Source organism: Aquarana catesbeiana, linkage group LG06 (assembly GCF_042186555.1).
Source record: "Aquarana catesbeiana isolate 2022-GZ linkage group LG06, ASM4218655v1, whole genome shotgun sequence".
Classification (NCBI taxonomy): Eukaryota; Metazoa; Chordata; class Amphibia; order Anura; family Ranidae; genus Aquarana; species Aquarana catesbeiana.
In genome coordinates, this window is record NC_133329.1 from 190,930,453 (window position 1) to 190,954,053 (window position 23,601).

Below are 23,601 nucleotides of genomic sequence, written 5' to 3' on the forward strand. Positions count from 1 at the left end.
AAAGCTTTAGAGAGAATGTGTTTTCTATAGTGCATATAGAAAACTATAATTTGTGAAGGAGCAAACGCTTACCCTTACATAATAGTAGCCAGCAAAGGCATCTGAAAACCCAATGAAGTCAAAATAAGGCAGTGTGGGGAGCTGGAAGCAAAGACCACACTTTCATGCATAAGATGTCCAGATGGCTCAGTCACCTAAGTCTAGTTCAATAAAAGACCCAGAATCAGCATAATAAGTTACAATAGGCATCTAATAATGAAAAAAAGCAAGATATCTACAGGGATGAAGAATACAATCAGAGCCAAATTTACCTTGTACAGGACTAGCAAAGCCACAGCGCTCAGGAAAGAAGGCAAATGAATACAAGATAGTGGCAGCCTTTTAAACCCCCCACCCGTTCGGCATAGCTAATTACATGACGGTGAATCCATACAATCGATCGCTCAGAGAAACCATCAAAACAAACAATACATAAATTATAAATAAGATCTGTCAGTAATTAAATATGTAGCGAATACCACAGGTCCAAGTTAACTTGATTCACCGTCATGTATATGGAGCACTACTTGACTACCACTATGCCTGTCCTTCTACCCTTCCTCCTCTGTCACTTTCCCCTTGTTCCTACTCTGACTGCCCCGACTCTCCCCACTTTATCAACCTGGGCGCTTTTTTGCATTTTTGGGGGCGATGTCTCTCTACAGCCTTTGGCTGCATGGACACCCAAGGGCTGATTGTTGCAGACAGCTGGCCCACCCCTTCGGCCCGTGCCCACGCCTCCCGTCCGTTCGATTGTACATCGACCTCTTTTACCTCCCTCCCTAGGAGGGTGGAGCCTATTTTCTCTCCTCCCCCATTGGTAGGCCTGTGCCAATATTACGCCCTGGCTTGTCATCATCACTTGGTGGTTTTCACACCACATGACTCGGGTCACCCTCGGCATTATAGGCTATTGACAGTAGACACTGCGCAGGCGCACGGGTTGTCTCTCGTCCACTCCTGATTGGCTAATGAGCTATCCCGAATGGGATGGGGGTTTAAAAGGCTGCCACTCTCTTGTATTCATTTGCTGACTTTCCTGAGCGCTGTGGCTTTGCTAGTCCTGTACAAGGTAAATTTGTCTCTTTGTATTCTTCATCCCTTTAAATTTCTTGCTTTTTTTTTTCATTATTAGATGCCTATTGTAACTTATTATGCTGATTCTGGGTCTTTTATTGAACTAGACTTAGGTGATTGAGCCATCTGGACATCTTTGGCATGAAAGTGTGGTCTTTGCTTCCAGCTCCCCACACTGCCTTATTTTGACTTCATTGGGCTTTCAGATGCCTTTGCTGGCTGCTATTATGTAAGGGTAAGCGTTTGCTCCTTCACAAATTATAGTTTTCTATATGCACTATAGAAAACACATTCTCTCTAAAGCTTTAGAAACGTCAATAATTATGCCACTAATACTATGAACTTTTATTCTTTTTCCAGCTTTTTCATCAATCAATCTTTTTTGTCTTAATATATTCAAGCATAACACACTGATCTGCCTTATCCTTGTTTCTTTCTACCATTTATGGTCCTGGTATGTATTGAGGCTTTTTAGCCCGCGTCATTATCAAAAGGACTTAGTTTTTACTTTAATTTGTTTGTTTCTCAGTTTTTATAGGCATCCCTTATAGGCCCCCTGCAGCCCATTACAGGGCTGAGTTTGATTGTCGTCCCCAGCTGCCTGATTGCGCTTGCCGGCCCCGGGAGCCCCGACGGAGTATGTCTGGGATGTGGGTACTTGGGGATATCTATCCTATCTTGTGGATGCCCCCCCCCCCCCCCCCCCCCCCGTGGGATGTATGAGGTTATAGTTGGAAAGGACTGTGAATTCTATGCTGATCAATCGCTCATTGATTTGTGTTAAGAATTTTCATATTTACTTTATTTCTGTTTTGTGACTTTTTTTTTTCTTTTTTAGAGTCATTAACTATTTTCTACTATATTCTATTCCCCTGATAAAGCCAATGTTTTGGCGAAACTAGTAGGGTTATATAGGGAGTGAACTTCCTTGATTGGGTATACCAGTGTCAACACCTGAAGGTGGTCCATAACCCATTAAGTAATTACTTAAGGCTCTGTGTCCCATGATGTACTCCAAGAAAAGGATTTTACAGGTAAGCTGTAATAAAAATCCTATTTTATTATAGTAAAAAATATTGCTTTTTTTTTTTCAAAATTATCGCTCTTTTTTTGTTTATAGCGTAAAAAATAAAAACCGCTGAGGTGATCAAATACCACTAAAAGAAAGCTCTATTTGTGGGGGGGGGAAAGGACGTAAATTTTGTTTGGGTACAATGTCGCACGAACACGCAATTGTCAGTTAAAGTAACGCAGTGCCGTGTCACAAAAAGGGCTTGGTCAGGAAGGGGGTAAATCCTTCTGGGGCTGAAGTGGTTAAATAATTTTAAGCCTGAAACCCCAAACATATATTTTCTGAAAGCAGACAGCCTAGAGCATAAAATAGCGATTGTTCCAATTTTTTATGTCGCAGAATATTGCCGCAAAGGTCTAGAAAATGTAAGTGCCAGTAAAAAAAAAAAAAAAAAAAAAAAAAAACACATTAAAAGTTAGTTTTAGGGGACACAAAAATTAGAAATTAACCAATTTTGTACTAAAATATAAAAGCTGAGTACATAGATATCCAACATGTCAAACCTTAACCACTTCAATACAGGGCCAATTACTCAGTCATGCAACAGTGTACCCAAACAAAATTTTTATCATTTTTTTTTCACACAAATAGGCTTTCTTTTGTGTGGTATTTAATCACTGCTGTTTTTTTTTTTTTTTTTTTTTTTTTTTGCGACCTAAGTGAGAAAAGAGCGAACATTTTGAAGAAAAAAACTTTTTTTTTGTTTCTATGATAGTTTTGCAAATTAGTAATTTTTGTTCATAAATTTGGGCCAAAACTTATACTTCTACATATCTTTGGTAAAAAATAACCAAAATAAGTGTATATTATTTGGTCTGTGTGAAAGTTAGTCTACAAGCTATGGCGCAAGTCATTGAAAATTGATTACACCTGATGCACTGACGACCTATCTCATTTCTTGAGGCCCTGAAATGTCAAAGTACAAATACCCCCAAAATTACCCCTTTTTGAAAAGTAGACAGTCCAAGGTATTTAGTAAGAGGCATGGCGAGTTTTTTGAAGTTGTAATTTTTTTTCCCCACAGTTCTTGGGAAATTGAAGAAAGGAAATCTTTTTTTTTTTTTTTTTTTTTTTTTTTTTTTTTTTACAAGAAATTGTCATACGTTTTCTCACACACAGCATATGCATACTTCTAATTACACCCCAAAATACATTCTTCTACTATGGCAATACTACGTTTGAGACTTTTTCACAGCCTGGCCACATAGAGAGATCCAACATGCAGGGAGCACCATCAGGCGTTCTAGGAGCATAGAATTACACATCTAGTTTCCTAACGACCTGTCACGTTTTTGAAGGCCCTGGAGCGCCATGACAATGAAATTACCCACAAATTGACCCCATTTTGGAAAGCAAACACCCCAACATAAATTAGATGAGGCATAATGAGTCTTTTGAACGGTTTATTTTTTCCAAAAGTCTTCGAAAATTGTGGAAAGAAAATAAACTTTTTTTTTTATATATACAGTGTGGTCAATTTTCTAAGATATTTCTAACACATAGCATGTACAGTACTTAGCAAAAAGTACCCCCCCAAAATACATTCTGCTACTCGTCCTGAGTATGGCGATACCACATGTGTGAGACTTTGACAGCCTGGTCGCGTAGAGAGGTCCAACATACAGGGAGCATCGTCGGGCATTCTAGAAGCATAAATTTCACATTTCGTTTCCTAACAACCTATCACACTTTTGAAGGTCCTGGAGCACCAGGATGATGAAATTACCCACAAAATGACCCCATTTTGAAAATAAAACACTCCAGTGACAGGTACTCGGGTACTCTGATGGGCTGGTGACAGGTACTCGGGTACTCTGATGGGCTGGTGACAGGTACTCGGGTACTCTTGATGGGCTGGTAACAGGTACTCGGGTTCTCTTGATGGGCTGGTGACAGGTACTCGGGTTCTCTTGATGGGCTGGTGACAGGTACTCGGGTACTCTGATGGGCTGGTGACGGGTACTCGGGTACTCTGATGGGCTGGTGACGGGTACTCGGGTACTCTGATGGGCTGGTGACGGGTACTCGGGTACTCTGATGGGCTGGTGACGGGTACTCGGGTACTCTGATGGGCTGGTGACAGGTACTCGGGTACTCTGGTGGACTGGTGACAGGTACCCGGATACTCTGGTGGACTGGTGACGGGTACTCTGGTGGGAAGGCTACAGCCGTTTGTTGATATTTGTGACAATTTCATTGGCTCTGTACCCTGATTGGGGATGGGCTGTGTCCGAAGGACACGCCTGTTCCTCGATCGCCATGCTGCAGTAGCAGCGGGAACCCGAGGACGTCCTATGTCGCCCTCCCAGGATGCCAGAATGTTCCTACGGACATCATATAAAAAAGGCCCAGTGTGGAAGTGGTTAAACATGTCAGTACTCTATTTTTTCCATAGACAGTGGTTTAAAAGCTCCCTTATAAGTCATCAGTTTAGCATTACAAAGGAGGTCTGATGCTAGAATATTGTTCTTTTTTCGGCATGTGCGGTGATATGTAAGGTGTATCGCAATTAGTTTTCGGGCGTGGGGCCCCCCGCCGCATGCGTATATGTGCGGGGCCTTACATTTTTGGGCGGGGGCTTTCATGTGCTTGGGTGTAACTTTCCCCTATGTTGTGCCCTGCATGTCTCCCCTGTGCTCCGCTGAATGTAATTTAATGCATTGCACTCTTTCCCGGCTCAGACTGTCAGCGGGCACCCAGAAGTGACATAACTTCCTAGTCAACTGGTAAGGCGACAAGATGTGTGTCTGCTCTTCCCCTTACCCCCCCCCCCCCCCCCCCAGCAGGAGGGTTATTTCTTGATGTAAGATCACTCGGGAAAACTCTATGCCCAGGAGTAATACGTTAGACCGGGGACTAGAGCTGCACGATTCTGGCTAAAATGAGAATCACGATTTTTTTGCTTAGAGGATAGATCACGATTGTCTCACGATTCTCGCGGCGTAACATCATCTTTCACATTAAAACAAAAAAAAATTGCGCTAACTTTACTGTTTCTTTTTTTTTTATTTATTGAAGTGTATTTTTTCCCAAAAAATTGCATTTGAAAGACTGCTGGGCAAATACAGCGCGACATAAAATATTGCAGCAATTGCCATTTTATTCCATATTATAAAATATTATAATAAATATATATATATATATATATATATATATATATATATATATATATATATATATATATTATCTCTAATGTTTGGGGGTTCCAAGTAATTTTTTTTAGCAAAAAATATTGATTTTAACTTAAGAAAGAAGTGTCAGAAAAAGATTTAGACTTTAAGTGGTTAAACTTCCTGCATTTACAAGTTGTTTAAAGCTTGGCAGATTGCCCAGGTTATTTGTTTACGCAGAGAAGTTCTATCCCTTTGATCTAAGAAGGAAGTTAGATACAATGTTTCAAGTTCTAAACTTGGCAGAATGCCTGGATGTTTTCTTTTGACAGCTGAGTGAGCAGATAATCTCTCCACTTGTTTATATGAAAGAATCGTCAAACTCAGCAGGAGAGATCATCAGGGGAGGTGAATCGAGATCACGATTTTTTAACGATTAATTGTGCAGCTCTACCGGGGACATACAATTGCTAGGCGGATTAGCCAAATTAAATGTACTACCTGAAGGGGAGAGTTTCTTCCTTTTGTTTTGAAGCCCCACTCTACCAGATGTGGTGTTGCTACATTGGTTTTTCAACATCAGGCCTTGTTTTCGTTTTTTTTTTTTTTTTTTTTTTTCCCAGGTCTGTAAGCTGGCCCACTGGTCTTCTGCTTATGTGTTGGCCATGTTTTTTACAAGGTGACTGTTTAGCATTGGTTGACGCCAGCCTTGGTCAGAAAGTCCTACAGACACTCCTGTAAGGGCCTGTTAGTTTTCTCCTATGTTTAGAGGATTATTAATGTTGGGCCTGTTAGCCCTTGTATTCTGTTACATATCTCTCATAAGATTGCTTCTGGATATTCCAGTGAAACTAACCCTGCTGTATTCTGTGATTAAGGATGAACTCAGGCATTTTCAACTCCACGTGCCGCGCCCACCAGGAAGCTGACAGTCCGCAGCACTTATCACTGGCAGCGAGACCTTTCCTGATTCGCGGCTGCACGGATCGGGAAATGTCTCACTAGCTGTGATTAGCGCTGCGGAGTGTCAGCTTCCTGGTGGACACAGGCACGTGGAGTTGCCAACACGCCTGAGCTCATCTGTGATGTATGATTTAACCACTTGACCACTGGGCACTTAAACCCCCTTCCTAACCAGACCAATTTTCAGCTTTTGGTGCTCTCACATTTTGAATGACAATTACTCAACCATGCAACACTGTATCTATATGAAATTTTTGTCCTTTTTTTTCACACAAATGGAGCTTTCTTTTGGTGGTATTTAATCACCGCTGGGTTCTTTATTTTTTGCGCCGTAAAAGAAAAAAGACCGAAAAATCTGTAAAAAAAAATACATTTTTCTTTATTTCTGTTATAATATTTTGCAAATTAGTAATTTTTCTTCATATATTTTGGCCAAAATTTATACCGCTACATATCTTTGGTAAAATTAACCCAAATCGGTGGATATTATTTGGTCTTTGTGAAAGTTATAGAGTCCAAAAGCTATGGTGCGAATATCTGAAAATTGATCACACCTGAAGTACTGACGGCCTATCTAATTTCTTGAGACCCTAACATTCCAGAAAAGTACAAATACCCCCCAAATGACCCCTTTTTGGAAAGAAGACATTCCAAGGTATTTAGAAAGATGCATGGTGAGTTTTTTGAAGTTGTCATTTTTTCCCACAATTCTTTGAAAAATCAAGGTTTTTTTTTTTACTTTTTTTTTTTCCCACAAAATTGTCATTTTAGCAGGTTATTTCTCACACACCGCATATGCATAGCACAAATTACACCCCAAAACACATTTTGCTATTACTCCCGAGTACGGCGATACCACATGTGTGAGACTTTTACACAGCGTGGCCACATACAGAGGCCCAACATGCAGGGGAGCACCTTCAGGGGTTCTGGAGCACCCAGGCCAATTCTGACATTTCTCTCCTACATGTAAAAATCATCATTTATTAGCTAGAAAATTACATAGAACCCCAAAACATTATATATGTTTTTTTAGCAAAGACCCTAGAGAATACAATGGCGGTCGTTGCAACTTTTTATCTCGCACGGTATTTGCGCAGCAATTTTTTAAACGTGTTTTTTTTGGAAAAAAAACTGTTTTGTGCTTTACAAAAACCAAAACAGTAAAGTTAGCCTAATGTTTTTGCATAATGTGAAAGATGAAGTTACGCCGAGTAAATAGATACCCAACATGTCACCTTTCAAAATTGCACGCGCTTGTGGAATGGCACCAAACTTTGCTACTCAAAAATCCCCATAGGCGACGCTTTAAAATTTTTTACTGGTTACATGTTTTGCGTTACAGAGGAGGTCTAGGGCCAAAATGATTGCTCTCGCTCTACCGATCGCAGCGATACCTCACATGTGTGGTTTGAACACCGTTTTCATATGTGGGCGGGACTTGCGTATGCGTTCGCTTCTGCATGCGAGCACACAGGGACAGGGGCGTTTAAAAAAATTTTTTTTTTTTTTTTTATTTTAGTTTGATGCTTTTTTCCAAAAAAAAAATTTTTTGACCACTTTTATTCCTATTACAAGGAATATAAACATCCTTGTAATAGGAATATGGCATGACAGGTCCTCTTTACAGTGAGATATGGGGTCAATAAGACCCCATATCTCACCTCTAGGCTGGGAAGCCTGAAATTAAAAAAAAAAAAAAAAAAACGATCCTGGCTTCGATCGTAGCGGTGAGTCGGTGGGAGGGGGGGGGACATCCCCTCTCGCCTCCCGTAAGAACGATCAAGCAGTGGAACAGCCGCTATGATCATTCCTATGGTGTAGGGAATCGCCGGCTGAAAAAGCTGATATCTGAATGATGCCTGTAGCTGCACCCATCATTCAGATATCCCCGCACAAACTCAAGGACATTGTATGACGGCCGGCGGGCGGGAAGTGGTTAAAACGCTTTTTTTTTTTTTTTTTTTTTTTTTTTAACACCATGTTGTCCATTCATACAATATTTCTACCACATAACATGTACATACCAAAAATGACACCCCAAAATAGATTCTCCTGCTCCTCCTGAGTACGGCGATACCACATGTGTGAGACTTCCACAGCCTGGCCACATACAGAGGGCGAGTACAGCTGAGCATGGCTCAGCATGGCAGAGTATGGCGGGGGCATGGCAGAGTATGGCGGGGGCATGGCAGAGTATGGCGGGGGCATGGCAGAGTATGGCGGGGGCATGGCAGAGTATGGCGGGGGCATGGCAGAGTATGGCGGGGGCATGGCAGAGTATGGCGGGGGCATGGCAGAGTATGGCGGGGGCATGGCAGAGTATGGCGGGGGCATGGCAGAGTATTGCACAGCATTGCAGAGCGTTAGGGATGGCTGAGCATGGATGGATGTCTCTGTGCAGCGCTGTGGGCACTACACATCCAGCCCACAGCGCTGCAGACATCCATCCATCCCCCTCCCCGCTCACTGTGTACCGATCGGTACACAGGAGGGGAGGAGAGGAACCGGCGTCATCAGATGACGCCGGTCTGTTTACATGTGATCGCGCCGTCATTTGACGGCGCAATCACATGGTAAACGGCCGCGATCAGCGGCCATTTACCGGGATCCGTGATGCGCCGGGTCCTCTGGACCCGGCGGTCACAGATGTGTTCGGGTGCGTGCCCCAGGGGGCGCGCGAGAGGGGAATTCCGGGAGGACGTCATATGACGTCCTCCCAGAGTTATCCAACCGCCCTGCAGCCGTCATTCGGCTATGGGCCGGTTGGTAAGTGGTTAAGCAGTGTCAAGGTTTGCTTGTTGCCAATGCCTGATCATCCTCAATTTTAAGTATAACCTGAAGGTGAAGGAGTTCTGTGCCCCTCAAATGACTTGAAACTAATTGTAAATGCTCTTTAAAAAAATAAATAAAAGGTTTATACATGCCTTCTCTGTGCAATGGAATTGCAGAGAGCGGCCCCAAACCTCCTCTTTTCGAGTCCCCTGCCAGCTTTTTATGAAGGCACATGTGTAGGCTCACTCCCAAGCCTTGCTGTTTACATCTATTGACAGACAGTGAGACTTGGCCTCGCCCCCAATTCCCTCGTCACTGGCTTTAGTTTACTTTGACAGCAGCAGGAGTCTAGGGCAATGAAGAGAAGAGCTGCAGACAGGCATAGTGCTGGATCAAATGAGGGCTCAGGTAAGTAAAAAGAGTGAAGGGGGGGAACTGATGCTGAAACATTTTTTACCTTGGTGCAAAGAGTGTTAAAAAGGTAAAAAAAAATAGGCTTTTTAACCACTCTAAGGAAAGTATTATATAGTGAGTGCAAAAATTCTATGTTTCACCTATAAAAGTTTTGAGGTATGTTAAAGTAGAAATATGGGCAGTCTATAAACATTGAAGTAGGTATCTGTTCGTATGAAGCAGTAAAATAGCTATAACTTTGAAGATGGGTTGCGCAAGTGTCTGCAACTACAAAGTTCACAAGACAAGCAGTGAAGCCCTTCAAGTTAGGTTTCAGCACTCATCCTTTTTCCTGTACACCTGTTGTGTTTGAGAATAAAGGGCTGGCAGGTTGCAACTCACTGTTGGGAGGGGGTAGCAGAATTAACTGATTTTCTGAAACCAAGCAAAGCAATTTCTGCTGTAAACTCTAAGGGTGAATTATTTCAACATGCCTGCTATTATGAAGGTGAGCCGTTTGTTTTTAAAAAAGGAAAATTTCCCCGTGGGGTTTTTTTAGCAGCAATTATGAGTCAGCAAAATTGTAAAAAAATGTATGAATAATTTTATTATCAAAAAAGCAAATAGACAATCTGGACACAGAAGTTAAAACCTGAGCTCTGGGTATGTACAATGCGAGACTATTGTATTGGAAAAGGGGAGAACACAATGTTTGACAATACCATGAGGGTTAGATAAGGATGAGATTATCTAATTTTGCAACCTACAATTTGTAAAATATGATGTACAATCATAATTATTTATGCATATATCATATGTAAAAAAACCAAAACAATAAACGCATCATATTTACCCTCTCCATGAAATAAGCTCGCCCATCCAGAGGCGTCTTATTAAAAAAACAAATACACACGAAAATGACAGTTGGTATTCCCACTGATGGTCTGGAAGGCTGCTGAGGAGCCGCCCCTACCTCGACCCTGTAAGGGGCCACCTACGACCGCAGGACTTACAAGTGGTCACGGATTATTGGGCACTTCCGAAGTAGAGGAGAGTGCGGGCCATGGGCACCTGAAAATTATCACATTTGGGATAATTAATGTATTGGGCATTCACAACAGGAGGCAGTAGAGAGCATTTAGTTTACATTACAAAGGTCAATTGACATTAACATATGTTACATCATTAGTAAATTCTAGGCATATATATACAGAAATTTCATACTGACCCCTTAAAATTCATATAATCATTCCCAAGGGCATTATCAGCATCCAGTGCGAATCAAGAGTTTGCCGTCCGTCACAGCCACACAGGGATCACAGAACCGAGGTTCAAGGAGATAAAGAGGAGGCCAAGTAGATCACAGGAATAAGAACCAGGGTGGACTGAGGTTGCTTCACAAAGGATATCCCCAATACAGGATCAGACACAGTCCCCCCCCCCCTTCCCTGCGGAGGCTTGAGACAGCCTGCTGGATGGAGTTGGAGGGTGAGGGGTATAATCCTGCTGCAATGAAATTATTTCAATGAGAGTCTTAAAGGGAGAGCCTAGTATAAGTGCAATACTGTTCTCAAAATTATAGTGCCTAGAATTTACTAATGATGTAACATATGTTAATGTCAATTGACCTTTGTAATGTAAACTAAATGCTCTCTACTGCCTCCTGTTGTGAATGCCTGACATATTCATCCACTTACGTTTGCTCTGCTTTTTGTTAACTCTTCAGATGAAATACCCATTTTGACCAATTGTCGTTACCCCTGAAGAAGAGGTCAACCCCTTTGCTTACCTCGAAACGTCGGGTTTCTATGATCCTTGGTTTTTTACTTACCTGTATCATTGCATTTGGTCATTTATTCATAGAATTATTTCTTCCCATTTACATGCATCCATTTTACTGTATATATGGTTAGGTCATGTGTAATGATTTTTAGATGTTAAATCAATAAACTATAATATTTTTATACAAAAACTAAAAACTTCTACTACTTTCTACTTTATTAGAGGTAACCCTGAAAAAAGTCCCGTTAGAGGAATTGCACTCCGTTAGGGGGTGCTTGTTTTTCAAACTGCAGTGACACTGACAAGTCTCTGCAGTTTACTTGCAGCCTGGGCAAGGCTGCAGATGGGCACTGACGAGGCTGCAAGGCAGCAAATGGACACTGATAAGGCTGCAAATGACACCAAGGCTGTAAGGCTGCAAATGACACCAAGGCTGTAAATGACACTGGACAAGCATGCAGATATACACTGATAAGGCTGCATTGATGGGCGTTTAAATGTAAGTTTTTTTCCTTTAAATTCCCTCCTAAACTTGGGGTGCGTGTTATACACCAATACGGTAACTATATGTTTAGGGAGCAACATATCTAATCCACTCTGAGAATAAAAGACAGAAGAGATATACTATTAGAGGAGAGATATACTGTATATGCTATTAGAGGATATATACTATTAAAAAAAAGGGTGAATCTGATAAATATCAGACTCAGAGATCAATTTTTTTTTTTTTTTTTTATTCAAGAAACAAACAATGTCTTGTTTCAAAAAAAAATTGGCATTCTAAGAACGTTTGTCCGATTTTCTAATCGTTAGTGGGGTCAAATTGACGTTCGTTTTCAACCACGGTGACAATTTGGAATAAATAGAAAACTTCTTGGTCAAAGGAATTTTCAGACGGTGTATGTGGTTTTCGTTCATTTTAAAAACACAATGTAAAAACAAGTGAAAATTTCAAACATTCTTTCATTCAGTGAATGTACAAAGATTTTTCGTCTGAATATTCTCTTCTGAAAATTGATCCGTGTGGCCAGCATAAGGCTCGGTACACACCTATGCAGTTTGCTTTTGATATGTTTCTGCAGTGCTTTTTGCTGTGCATTTTGATTTTTGCACACGTGATTTTGCTGCAATTTGCATTTTTTGGCCAATTTGTTGGGCAGATTAAAAAACACAAATTGCTACAAAAACGCGTTACACGCTTTTCTGCAGCTTTTCCATTGAAGTGTATTGAACCAAAAAAGCACAGTTTTGCATAAAAAAAGTCCCTGAACCTTTCCAAATATGCAGTGGCTGAAAAAAAGCATAGATGTGAATGTGTCCCATAGGGAACCATATAAATGAACTGCAGTGCGGTTCTGCAAAAAACACATAGATGTGAACCCCGTCTAAGACGTTTAGCAATATAATGGGGTTAAAAAAAAAAATAATAAAATTAGCCTTTTATTGTACAAAAAAAGCAGATAATCTATTGTAAGGGGTTCATTTTTTTTTTTTTTACTGTAGAACTGTGAAAGTAACATTTAGCGTAGCGATCATCTGCTCTTTTTGTACTATAAAAGGCTCAATTTAATTTTTTTTAACCCCATTATGTTACTGGCCGATTAATCGATTATGAAAATAGTAATCGATTATTTTCATAATCGATTAGTTGTCGATTAATCGATTAGTTGTTTCAGCCCAATAAAACATATATTTAAAACCAAATGATAAAAGAAAAATTATTAATGTGGGGAGTGAAAAATGAAAAATACATAATAGAAGTGAAGAGTGTGCTCAAATATTATGCATGCTAAGTGGTGCTGCGGTGAATATAACAACAACATTACTGAATACCTGACTGAGTATTTAAATGGTTAGAACTTTATAGTCCCTGTGATGGACATCAGGTCCAAAAAACTTGATCAGTGTAAATCAGTACAAGTAGATGAGGGCTCTAAAACAGGAAAAAGGAAAGCAAGAAATGTTAAAAAGTAAATAAATTATTATATGTGACAGAAGTGGTGTTGTGCACCATTCACTGCCTCATTCTTACCCAATAGTCAGTAGGTGCAGATGCTCGGCTGATCGTAAATCAACTGATGAGACCCCTGGTGTCAGTACCTCTTATTATATCGCCACTCTTGATTTTTATTGATCAGCAGGTAATCCGGCCCTTTTAAACCCTCCCCCCCCCCCACAAGGTAAGGAGGCACAACCAGGCCGCTAATAGCAGCCCCCCCCCCCCCCCCCCCCCGTGGCCACCTCGGCGTTCCGGAAGGTGGAAGCACCCCGGACTCCTCCGACGCAATCAGCGTGACAGGAGACGAGCCACGCGCATGCATGGTCGGAACACCCCCCACTAATTGCAGGGGACCAAGCCGCATGTGCGCGCGCCGTCTCATTCCCCAGTTCGACGGTAAACGCAGAACACCGCCGGCAGTATGACAGCTCCCCACAGTGGATGGAAATGATACTGCGGGTGCTACTTAAAGAGGGGGATGTGAAGCATCCCCCCACCCTGCCGGGACGCCCCACGGCTCAAGGGGAACCCCACAGAGGCCAAGGGAGAAGGGCGCCACAGCAGTCCAGACTCTTAAGATAAAGAGAACATATTTCAAAAAGGTTAATTCATCAATTTCCATATATACATCCATTGATCTAATGGTCAAAATATGTCAGTTGAAACAAAAACTTTTTCTATTGTTCTAGTTCTATATTTGTTGCTCTTTGTTCCTAATTCATTGCAAAGGATTAATTCATTAATGAACTAAGGCAATGAATAAATAAATTAAGGTGCATTTTATGAGTTCCAATTGGCAATCCAAATATAAACAAATATCAATAGATGACTGTGATTCTTCCCAAGGTATAGCTTCCTGGGTTTTTTATTCCTAGCGTCAGATAGTTATACCTTATGGTGCATGACATGAGCACAAAGATTCAGAGCATAAAGACACCTCCATTTATAATAATATATTTGTGTTTACATAATTTAATGAACCTATGCATGTGTATACTTTATAAAGCCGGGAGAAACATAGTTTTATTTCCCACTGATGCCTTATTGGGACGTCTACACAAACAAAAGCCCTTTCCATTAAAATAGCTATTGCAGGTAAGATTTCACAAGAGGCATCTCCGCATTCTGTCCATCTGTGCCCATGTCTGTCTGGTCATGCAATTCTAGCTGGTTTTTCCAGAATTATAATCCTTGAGAAAGGGAACATATGAAATTGATTCGTTGAGGCCTGGATATGTAGTGGCCCCAAGTTTATATATCCATTTTTGTTCGTTATGTAGTAGCCTTTTGTTCCAATCGCCACCCCTTACTGGAATATGTATCCGGTCCAGGGCAGCGAAGGCAACCTTCGGCATTTTGTAGTGGTGCTGTGACGAGGATCTCGCGATGTACCTGGGCCATGTCATAGCACGGCTCAGGTACATCGATGACATCTTCGTCATCTGGGAGATTTTTCACTCCCCACATTAATAATAATAATTTTTCTTTTATCACACTGTTCAACATATGGAACATTTCCATGTGGACATTGTGCTCATTGCCCATGGATCAGAAGAGAGAAAGTTTTCACTCTTCCTAATGGTCAGGTTTTTAAACCGAAGCATTTCTTGCCAAACCCCAGCAGTTGTCTATTTAATGACCTGTGAGTGTGGCGCATTTTATGTGGGTAAAACGAGGCAAAGGTTTTGGTCCAGAACATCCAAGCATATCTACAGTATGGAAATAGGTAACATTTATCTCCCCCTTGGAAGACACGTGGTGTCACAGCACCACTACAAAATGCCAAAGGTTTCCTTCGCCGCCCTGGACCGGATACATATTCCAGTAAGGGGCGGCGATTGGAACAAAAGGCTTCTACAAATCGAACAAAAATGGATATATAAACTTGGGGCCACTACATATCCAGGCCTCAGCGAATCAATTTCATATGTTCCCTTTCTCAAGGATTATAGTTCTGGAAAAAACAGCTAGAATTGCATGACCAGACACACATGGGCACAGATGGACAGAATGCGGAGATACCTCTTGTGAAATCTTACCTGCAATAGCTATTTTAATGAAAAAAGTTTGTTTGTGTATACGTCCCAATAAGGCATCAGTGGGATATGAAACTGTTTCTCCCTGCTTTGTAAAGTATACACATGCATAGGTTTATTAAATTATGTAAACACAAATATAATATTATAAATGAAGGTGTCTTTATGCTCTGAATCTTTGTGCTCATGTCATGCACCATCAGGTATAACTTTCTGACGATGGGAATAAAAAACCCAGGAAGCTATACGTTGGGAAGGATTACATAGTCATCTATTGATATTTGTTTATACTTGGATTGCCAATGCACCTTTATTCATTTATTGCCTTAGTTCATTAATGAATTAATCCTTTGTAATGAATTAGGAACAAAGAGCAACAAATATAGAACTATAACAATAGAAAAAGTCTTTGTTTCAACTGACATATTTTGACCATTAGATCAATGGATGTATATATGGAAATTGATGAATTAACCTTTTTGAAATATGTTCCCTTTATCTTAGGAGTCTGGACTGCTGTGGCGCCGTTCTCCCTTGGCCTCTGTGGGGTTCCCCTTGAGCCGTGGGGCATCCCGGCAGGGTGGGGGGATGCTTCACATCCCCCTCTTTAAGTAGCACCCGCAGTATCATTTCCATCCACTGTGGGGAGCTGTAATACTGCCGGCGGTGCTCTGTGTTCGCCGTCTGACTGGGGAATGAGACGGCGCGCACGCGCGGCTTGGTCCCCTGCATCAGTGGAGTGTTCCGACTATGCATGCGCGTGGCTCGTCCCCTGTCACGCTGATTGCGACGGAGGAGTCCAGGGCGCTTCCGCCTTCCGGAACGCAGAGGTGGCCGGGGCTGCTATTAGAGGCCTGGTGGTGCCTCCTTACCGGGGGGGGGGGGGTTTAAAAGGGCCGGATCACCTGCTGATCATTAAAAATCAAGAGTGGAGATATAATAAGAGGTACTGACACCAGGGGTCTTATCAGTTGATTTCCGATCAGCTGAGCATCTGCACCTACTGACTATCGGGTAAGAATGAGGCAGTGAATGGTGCACAACACCACTTCTGTCACATGTAATAATTTTTTATAGACTTTATAACATTTCCTGCGTTCCTTTTTCCTTTTTCCTGTTTTAGAGCCCTCCATCTACTTGTATTGATTTACACTGATCAAGTTTTTTTGGACCTGATGTCCATCACAGGGACTATAAAGTCCTAACCATTTAAATACGCAGTCAGGTATTCAGTAATGTTGTTGTTATATTCACCTCAGCACCACTTAGCAAGCATAATATTTGAGCACACTCTTCACTTCTATTATGGATTTTTCATTTTTCACTCCCCACATTAATAATAATTTTTCTTTTATCACTTGGTTTTAATATATGTTTTATATCCCCAGTATATTTTGGGATTATCACTATTGTTTTTCACTGCTCCACATATCAATTATTATAGCACATTCCCTTGGTATTTTATTTTTTCCACCACATTACCTCATTAATCATCTATCTTCACCTTCGAATAATCATATATGAAAATTGATTATTTTCACCTATATATACACTTATTGGAACACATATTAATATTCACTATACCAATCATTTAATTTAAGTGTTTATAACATTTATAATACACTGGGACTTGAGCCCGCCACCCTTTTTTTTTACAATGAGGCCCGCTCGGCATCACCCTTCCCAATTTTTTCCAATCGCTCCATTACCCCAATTATTGTATAAAAAATATTTTACCCCAATTGTGATAATTTTCAGGTGCTTATGGCCCGCACTCGCCTCTACTTTGGAGGTGCCCAATAATCCGTGACCACTTGTAAGTCCCGCGGTCGTGGGTGGTCCCTTACAGGGTCAGGGTAGGGGCGGCTCCTCAGCAGCCTTCAAGACCATCAGTGGGAATACCAACTGTCATTTTCGTGTGTATTTGTTTTTAACAAGAAGCCTCTGGATGGGCGAGCTTATTTCATGGAGAGGGTAAATATGATGCGATTGTTTTGTTTTTTACATATGATACATGCATAAATAATTATGATTGTACATCATATTTTAAACTATTGTAAACTGTCCCCCTGAGGAAGACCGTAAATATATAGGTCGAAATGCATTGGGGCTTTGTCTACGAACATCGGACAGTACAACCACAAATCAATTATTGTAGGTTGCAAAATTAGATAATCTCATCCTTTTTCTAACTCTCATGGTATTGTCAAACATTGTGTTCTCCCCTTTTCCAATACAATAGTCTCGCATTGTACATACCCAGAGCTCAGGTTTTAACTTCTGTGTCCAGATTGTCTATTTGCTTTTTTTGATAATAAAATTATTTATACATTTTTTACAATTTTGCTGACTCATAATTGCTGCTAAAAAACCCCACGGGGAAATTTTCCTTTTTGTCATTTTGGGTGTGCAGCCTGTCAGACTCTTTACATGTGTCATATCATGCTATAGCCGTCTGTTTTTAAACCTAGTTACTGTGTTAATATTGAAAGGTTCATACCCTGGTCTAACCACTTTAAAGTCAATCTAAATCTTTTTAGTTTCATACAGTGAGGAATGTTTGAAAATCTCCTTTCGCATAGCAAGGAGTTTTCAGAAAGGGTAATCGGGGTAATTTGCAACAGCTGTCAATTAGAAAAATTCCCCTCTACCTGTTCAGTGACAGCTAAAAACTTGTATTTTCTCACTGTTTGTCATGGTGACAATGGTCATTAGTAAACCTTGCTGCAGATGGTTATAACTCTGTGGGTTCTAACTTCCCCTGCTTTAACCACTTTAGCTCTGGAAGGATTTACCCACTTAATGACTTAATGCATCGCTTTAACTGACAATTGCGTGATCGTGCGATACTGTAACCAAACAAAATTGATGTCCTTTTTTCCCACAAATAGAGCTTTCTTTTGATCACCTTTGCGGGTTCTATTTTTTGCGCCATAAACAAAAAAAAAACTGACAATTTTGAAGAAACAAAATTTTTAACTTTCTGCTATAATACATATCCAAAAAAAATATATAAAAAACAAATTTATTCATCAGTTTAGGCCAATAATCGTATTTTGATTGGTTTGCGCAAAAGTTATAGCGTCTACTTTTTTTTTTTTTTACTGGTAATGGCGGAGATTTTTAGCGGGACTTCGACATTGCAGCGGACAAATCTGACCCCAAGTGACACTTTTTGGGGACCAGTGCTAAAAAGATCAATGTATAAATGACACTGGTAGGGAAGGGGTTAACACTAGGGGGTGATCAAGGGGTTAACTGTGTTCCCTGGGTGTGTTATAACTGTGTGGGGAGTGGGCTTACTGGGACAACACAAATCGCTGTTCCTAATCACGAGAAACAGCAGTCTCAGTATTCCCCCTCAGAACGGGTATTCGCCTTGTTTACATAGGTAGATCCCCGTTCTGCCCCTCTGTACGGTGATCGCGGGTGGGCGGCGGACATCGAATCTGCCGGACTCACGGGAGCGCTCCCTCCCACAATACCATATGCATGGACTGATGTACAGGTACCTTGGTGTGCGCAGCCGAGCCGTCTTGCCGCAGTATATATGTGGAAGGGGGTCAGCAAGTGGTTTATTTTAAATAAAGGTTAAGGAAGTAAAACAGTTGATTTGCAAAGTCTGTCTTCAAATTATTTCTTTCCAGTATATAGCTTTTATTATCTTCTCTTATAATCTCTCTTGAAAATGTTACTTGTTTTTTTTTTTTTTTTTTTTGTGAATGTTGCGGGAACCTATATAACCAGTTTCATTTCTTGCACAGATTGTGATAATTGAGCACAAGTCAATTATCTGTCCTGGATACAATGCCGTGCTGCATATTCACACGTGTATTGAAGAAGTTGAGATAACAGTAAGCTTGCATGACTTAAGTGTTTTTTTTTTGTTTAACTTCAATACACTGGCATTGGCAATACTTGTTAACATAAATTGACTTTCTAACATTTTGCTTTTCCAAAATAGGCCTTAATTTGCTTGGTAGACAAAAAAACAGGGGAAAAGAGTAAGACACGACCCCGCTTTGTAAAACAAGACCAAGTATGCATTGCCCGCTTACGGACAGCAGGCACTATATGCCTTGAAACTTTCAAAGATTTCCCTCAAATGGGTCGATTTACCTTGCGAGATGAAGGTGCGTAATTATATTTATCATTTTGAGTCCCACTCATAAACTAGGATCTGTCTACCTCTTTTGTTCATTAACCACTTGAGCTCTGGAAGGTTTTACCCCCTTCATGACCAGAGAATTTTAACTGGCAATTACTAGATCATGCAACACTGTACCCAAAGTAAATTTTATATAATTTTTTTTCGTACAAATAAAGCTTTCTTTTGCTGGTCTTTGATCACCACTGGGTTTTTTTTCTTTTTGTATTAGCGAAAATTTTGAAGAAATGTATTCTCTACTTTCTGTGATTAAAAAAATACAATAAAATCAAATTTCGTCAAGTTTAGAGCAAAATGTATTTTGCTACATGTCTTTGGTAAAAAAAAAAAAAAATCCTAATGAATGTATATTGGTTTGTGTAAAAGTTATAGCATCTACAAACTATGGTATGTGTATATATATATATATGTGTGTGTGTATGGAATTGCTTTTACTATAGGACAGCCTTTACTTTCTGACAGCCTTTTCACATTTCTTGAAGTGCTAAAATGACAGGGCAGTACAAGCACCTCCTAAATGACCCATTTTGGAAAAGTAGACACCCCCCAAGGTATTTGCTGAGAGCCATGTTGAGTGCATGGAAGATTTTATTTTTTGCCACAAGTTTTTGGAAAAATACAAAAATGTCGGGTTCTTTTTGTGGGGGAGGGGTGTTTGAAGTGTCCTGCCCTCTTGTTTGCGTGTAAAAATCAGTAATTTTTGTTAGAAAATTACTTTGAACCCTCAAACATATCTTCTTTTTTAAAGCAGAGGTCTTAGAGAATAAAATGGTGGGTTTTGTAATTTTTTATGTCACTTTTTTTTAAGCGTAAAGTTTTTGGAAACCATACACTTTTTTTTTTTCTTTTTTTTAAACTTTTATGCACACAAAAAACAAATACCCAAATGTTTGGTAAAATATAAAAGATGTTACTCCAAGTAAAAAGATTCCAAACATGTTACAATTTAAAATCGCACATATACGTGCAATGACGACAAACAGCGTAAAGTTTTTATATCCATAGGCAACACTTTAAAAGCCTTTTACAGGTTACAACTTTAGATTTACACAGGTCTAATGCATGGCGCGATCACTGTTACACACCGATGCATGCATTCGCCTTTACTTTTTATTTTTTTTGCACGTTTATTGTTATCAAGGGGAATGTAAATATCCTGAGCAATACAGTGAGAGTTACTCTTTACTGAGAAATCTGGGGTCTAGTAGGTCAGATGCTTTCCCAATTTAAAAATGGCGCTGTTTACATCAGACTGTAGAGCTGATTCTGTGCTGGCATCACCGGAATCACCAGCTGTGTTTTTCAGAGTTTCCCTGTGAGTCGGATGAGCCAGAGAAGGGTGGCGGGAGGGGGGCGGCGGATGTCCCCTGCCGCTGCTTGTAAAAGCAATCCAGTGGCTAATTACCTGCTTGGATTGCTTTTACAAGAAAGCTGACTGCTGCCTGAAATAAAAAACTACCGCAGGCATCATCCCGGTACACTGTGCACAATTATTAGTCAAGTTGTATTTTTTCTTATACAATAGTTTTTATTGGGTGAAACAAGGACAAATTGCAGGCTTGGAGAGAGAGAAGGCAAAATGATCCCACTCAGGGGAACAAACCTCAAATTACTTATGACTACAAACAAAACACATTTCCAATGTTTTAAAGCAAGTCGTAGAGGCATCCGGCAGTAGTTTCAAAGGTGGTAATGAGTAATCGGGCACATGGGCCCGGAGACATGGTGAGGCAGCGGAGGTGGGATTGTAATCCCAAGGTGGATGAGAGGGGGAAGGGGAGGATAGAAAAGGAGGGGGGGTGGAATAGGAAGGGAGAGGGAGAAGCAGGGTGAAAGAGGCGCAAAGGTGAGAACCAAGCAGAGTAGGAAAGGAGGGAAAGATATAGGCCTAGGCAGGGGGAGTTGTTTTTTAACCACTTGCTTACTGGGCACTTAAACCCCCTTCCTGCCCAGGCCAATTTTCAGCTTTCAGCGCTGTCACACTTTGACAATTGCGTGGTAATGCAACACTGTACTCGTATGGAATTTTTTCTCACAAATCGAGCTTTCTTTTGGTGGTATTTAATCGCCACTGGGGTTTTTATTTTTTGCTAAACAAACAAAAAAGACCGAAAATTTTGAAGAAAAAAAAAGTTTTCCTAGTTTGTTATAAAATTTTGCAAACAGGTAATTTTTCTCCTTCATTGATGTGCGCAATTTAGGTTGTGCTGATGGGTGGCACTGCTTAGCAGTGCTGATATGCACTGGTAGATGCTGCTTAACAGCAGTGGGTCTGGAGTGTGCGGGACCGATGTCCCGTTTTACTCCAGATGGCAGTCAGTGCGAAGAAGAAAAAAGCCGATTGCCGACTCTGTTTACATCGCATGATCAGCTGTCATTGGCTGACAGCTGATCATGTGGTAAGAGGCCGGGATTGGTGACTCGCTAATCTCAGAGCGAGCCGCGTGCACCCTGCAGGGGGCTCACAGGCAGCTCATGCACGGGAGGATGTACATGACAATTGAGGCCTATGCTGTAGCCGTCTTTCAGCTATAGCATGGGCGGCAAAAGTTTAAGTTGTTAAATTTTTGAGCAACTACAGTGCTCTCGGTCAATCCAAAATGTTAATAAACCTCAAGCCTGAATATTTAAGAAAGTAAAAGTAAAGTGTTGGCTTTCTTAGAATATCTGTGCACACAATTATTGGAGAACTATTAGTCTGCAGAATTATTATGCAACTAAATTAAAAACGAAAATTTTTCCTATCGCTTTTATTTTCATCTGTTAAAGTGAGAAGAATAAACAAACCACTTAAAATTTACAATAAACCTTTAAAAAAAAAAAAAAAAAAAAAAACCTGTGACCAATATAGCCACCATTTTCAGTGTCATAAGTCTTCTATTCATAGAGTCTGGCAGTTTCTTAATCTGTTGTTGATGATCAACTTTTTGTGCAGCAGCAACCACAGTGTCCCAGACACTGGTTTCCTTCACTGTAAATCTGTTTACGAAGGGCCCACAAGTACTCAATAGGGTTTAGGTCAGGTGAGGAAGGGGGCCATGTCATTATTTTACTCTTTAAGGCCTTTACTGGCTAGCCACGCAGTGAAGTAATTCAATGCATGCGATGGAGCATTGTCCTGCATAAATATCATAATAGTCTTGAAAGATGCAGATGTTTTCCTGTATCTCTGCTTGAAGAAAGTATCTTCTAAAAACTGGCAGTAAGTTTGGGAGTTGATTTTGAGTCCATCTTCAACCAGAAAAGGTCCAACTAGCGCATCTTTAATAATACCAGCCCATACCAGTACTCCATTCCCACCTTGCTGGCATCTGAGTCGAAGTGGAGCTCTGCCCGTTACTGATCAAGCTACAAGCCCATCCATCTGGTCCGTCAAGAGTCACTCTGTGTTTGGGGAGGCATTGCTTAATTTAGTTCTTTACGCTCTACCTGGCTAGATTCACAACTTCTGTCGAGTCATACTGTCAAAGGCACACTACTGAAAGGAGATCTGCAAACTGATCCTCATATCTAGCTGCTGAACAGACCGTGTGACAAGTGAGGTCACCCAAGCACAATGGAGGATCAAATCTCTGTATAACGGGAGTTGGCAACCCGTCAATAGTGGGCAGGTGATGGGTATATCCTGTACCTTCCTTGCTGATCCTCATACTGCTCCTCCCACATATGCAGAGTGGCGCAGGGAAGAAACAACTTGGTATGCTTAGTATTTTGTGCAGCTGAGGCTGCAGAGATGGAGATTGAGGACTGTTTAACCAAAGTCTCCCAACGGGGCTGTTAAAAAAAAAAATAACTGACACCGGTCCTCTGCCCTACTGACACCGGTCCTCTGCCCTACTGACACCGGTCCTCTGCCCTACTGACACCGGTCCTCTGCCCTACTGACACCGGTCCTCTGCCCTACTGACACCGGTCCTCTGCCCTACTGACACCGGTCCTCTGCCCTACTGACACCGGTCCTCTGCCCTACTGACACCGGTCCTCTGCCCTACTGACACCGGTCCTCTGCCCTACTGACACCGGTCCTCTGCCCTACTGACACACTGTCCCCTTTTAGGGTAGACTAAGTTTTAGGTTTTCCTTATTTTTTTAGATAGGCCTTACTAGATAATTTGTTAAAAAAAAAAAATGCCGAACCCTGGTTGATTTTTGATCTTGTGAATATAAGTGAAACTCCGCGCCAACTT

At 41.0% G+C, this 23,601-nt stretch overlaps 1 protein-coding gene across 4 annotated transcripts in view; it reads left to right on the forward strand.

Moving 5' to 3' along the window:
• The window catches only part of GSPT1 (G1 to S phase transition 1), a 455,031-nt gene that overhangs the window by 420,672 nt on the left and 10,758 nt on the right, over positions 1 to 23,601 (forward strand). For all 4 annotated transcript variants that reach the window (XM_073591175.1, XM_073591172.1, XM_073591173.1 and 1 more), the window contains 2 exons: positions 19,011 to 19,100; positions 19,211 to 19,379. In XM_073591175.1, the coding sequence (XP_073447276.1) occupies positions 19,011 to 19,100; positions 19,211 to 19,379 (259 nt within the window). The remainder of the gene's footprint in view (positions 1 to 19,010; positions 19,101 to 19,210; positions 19,380 to 23,601) is intronic.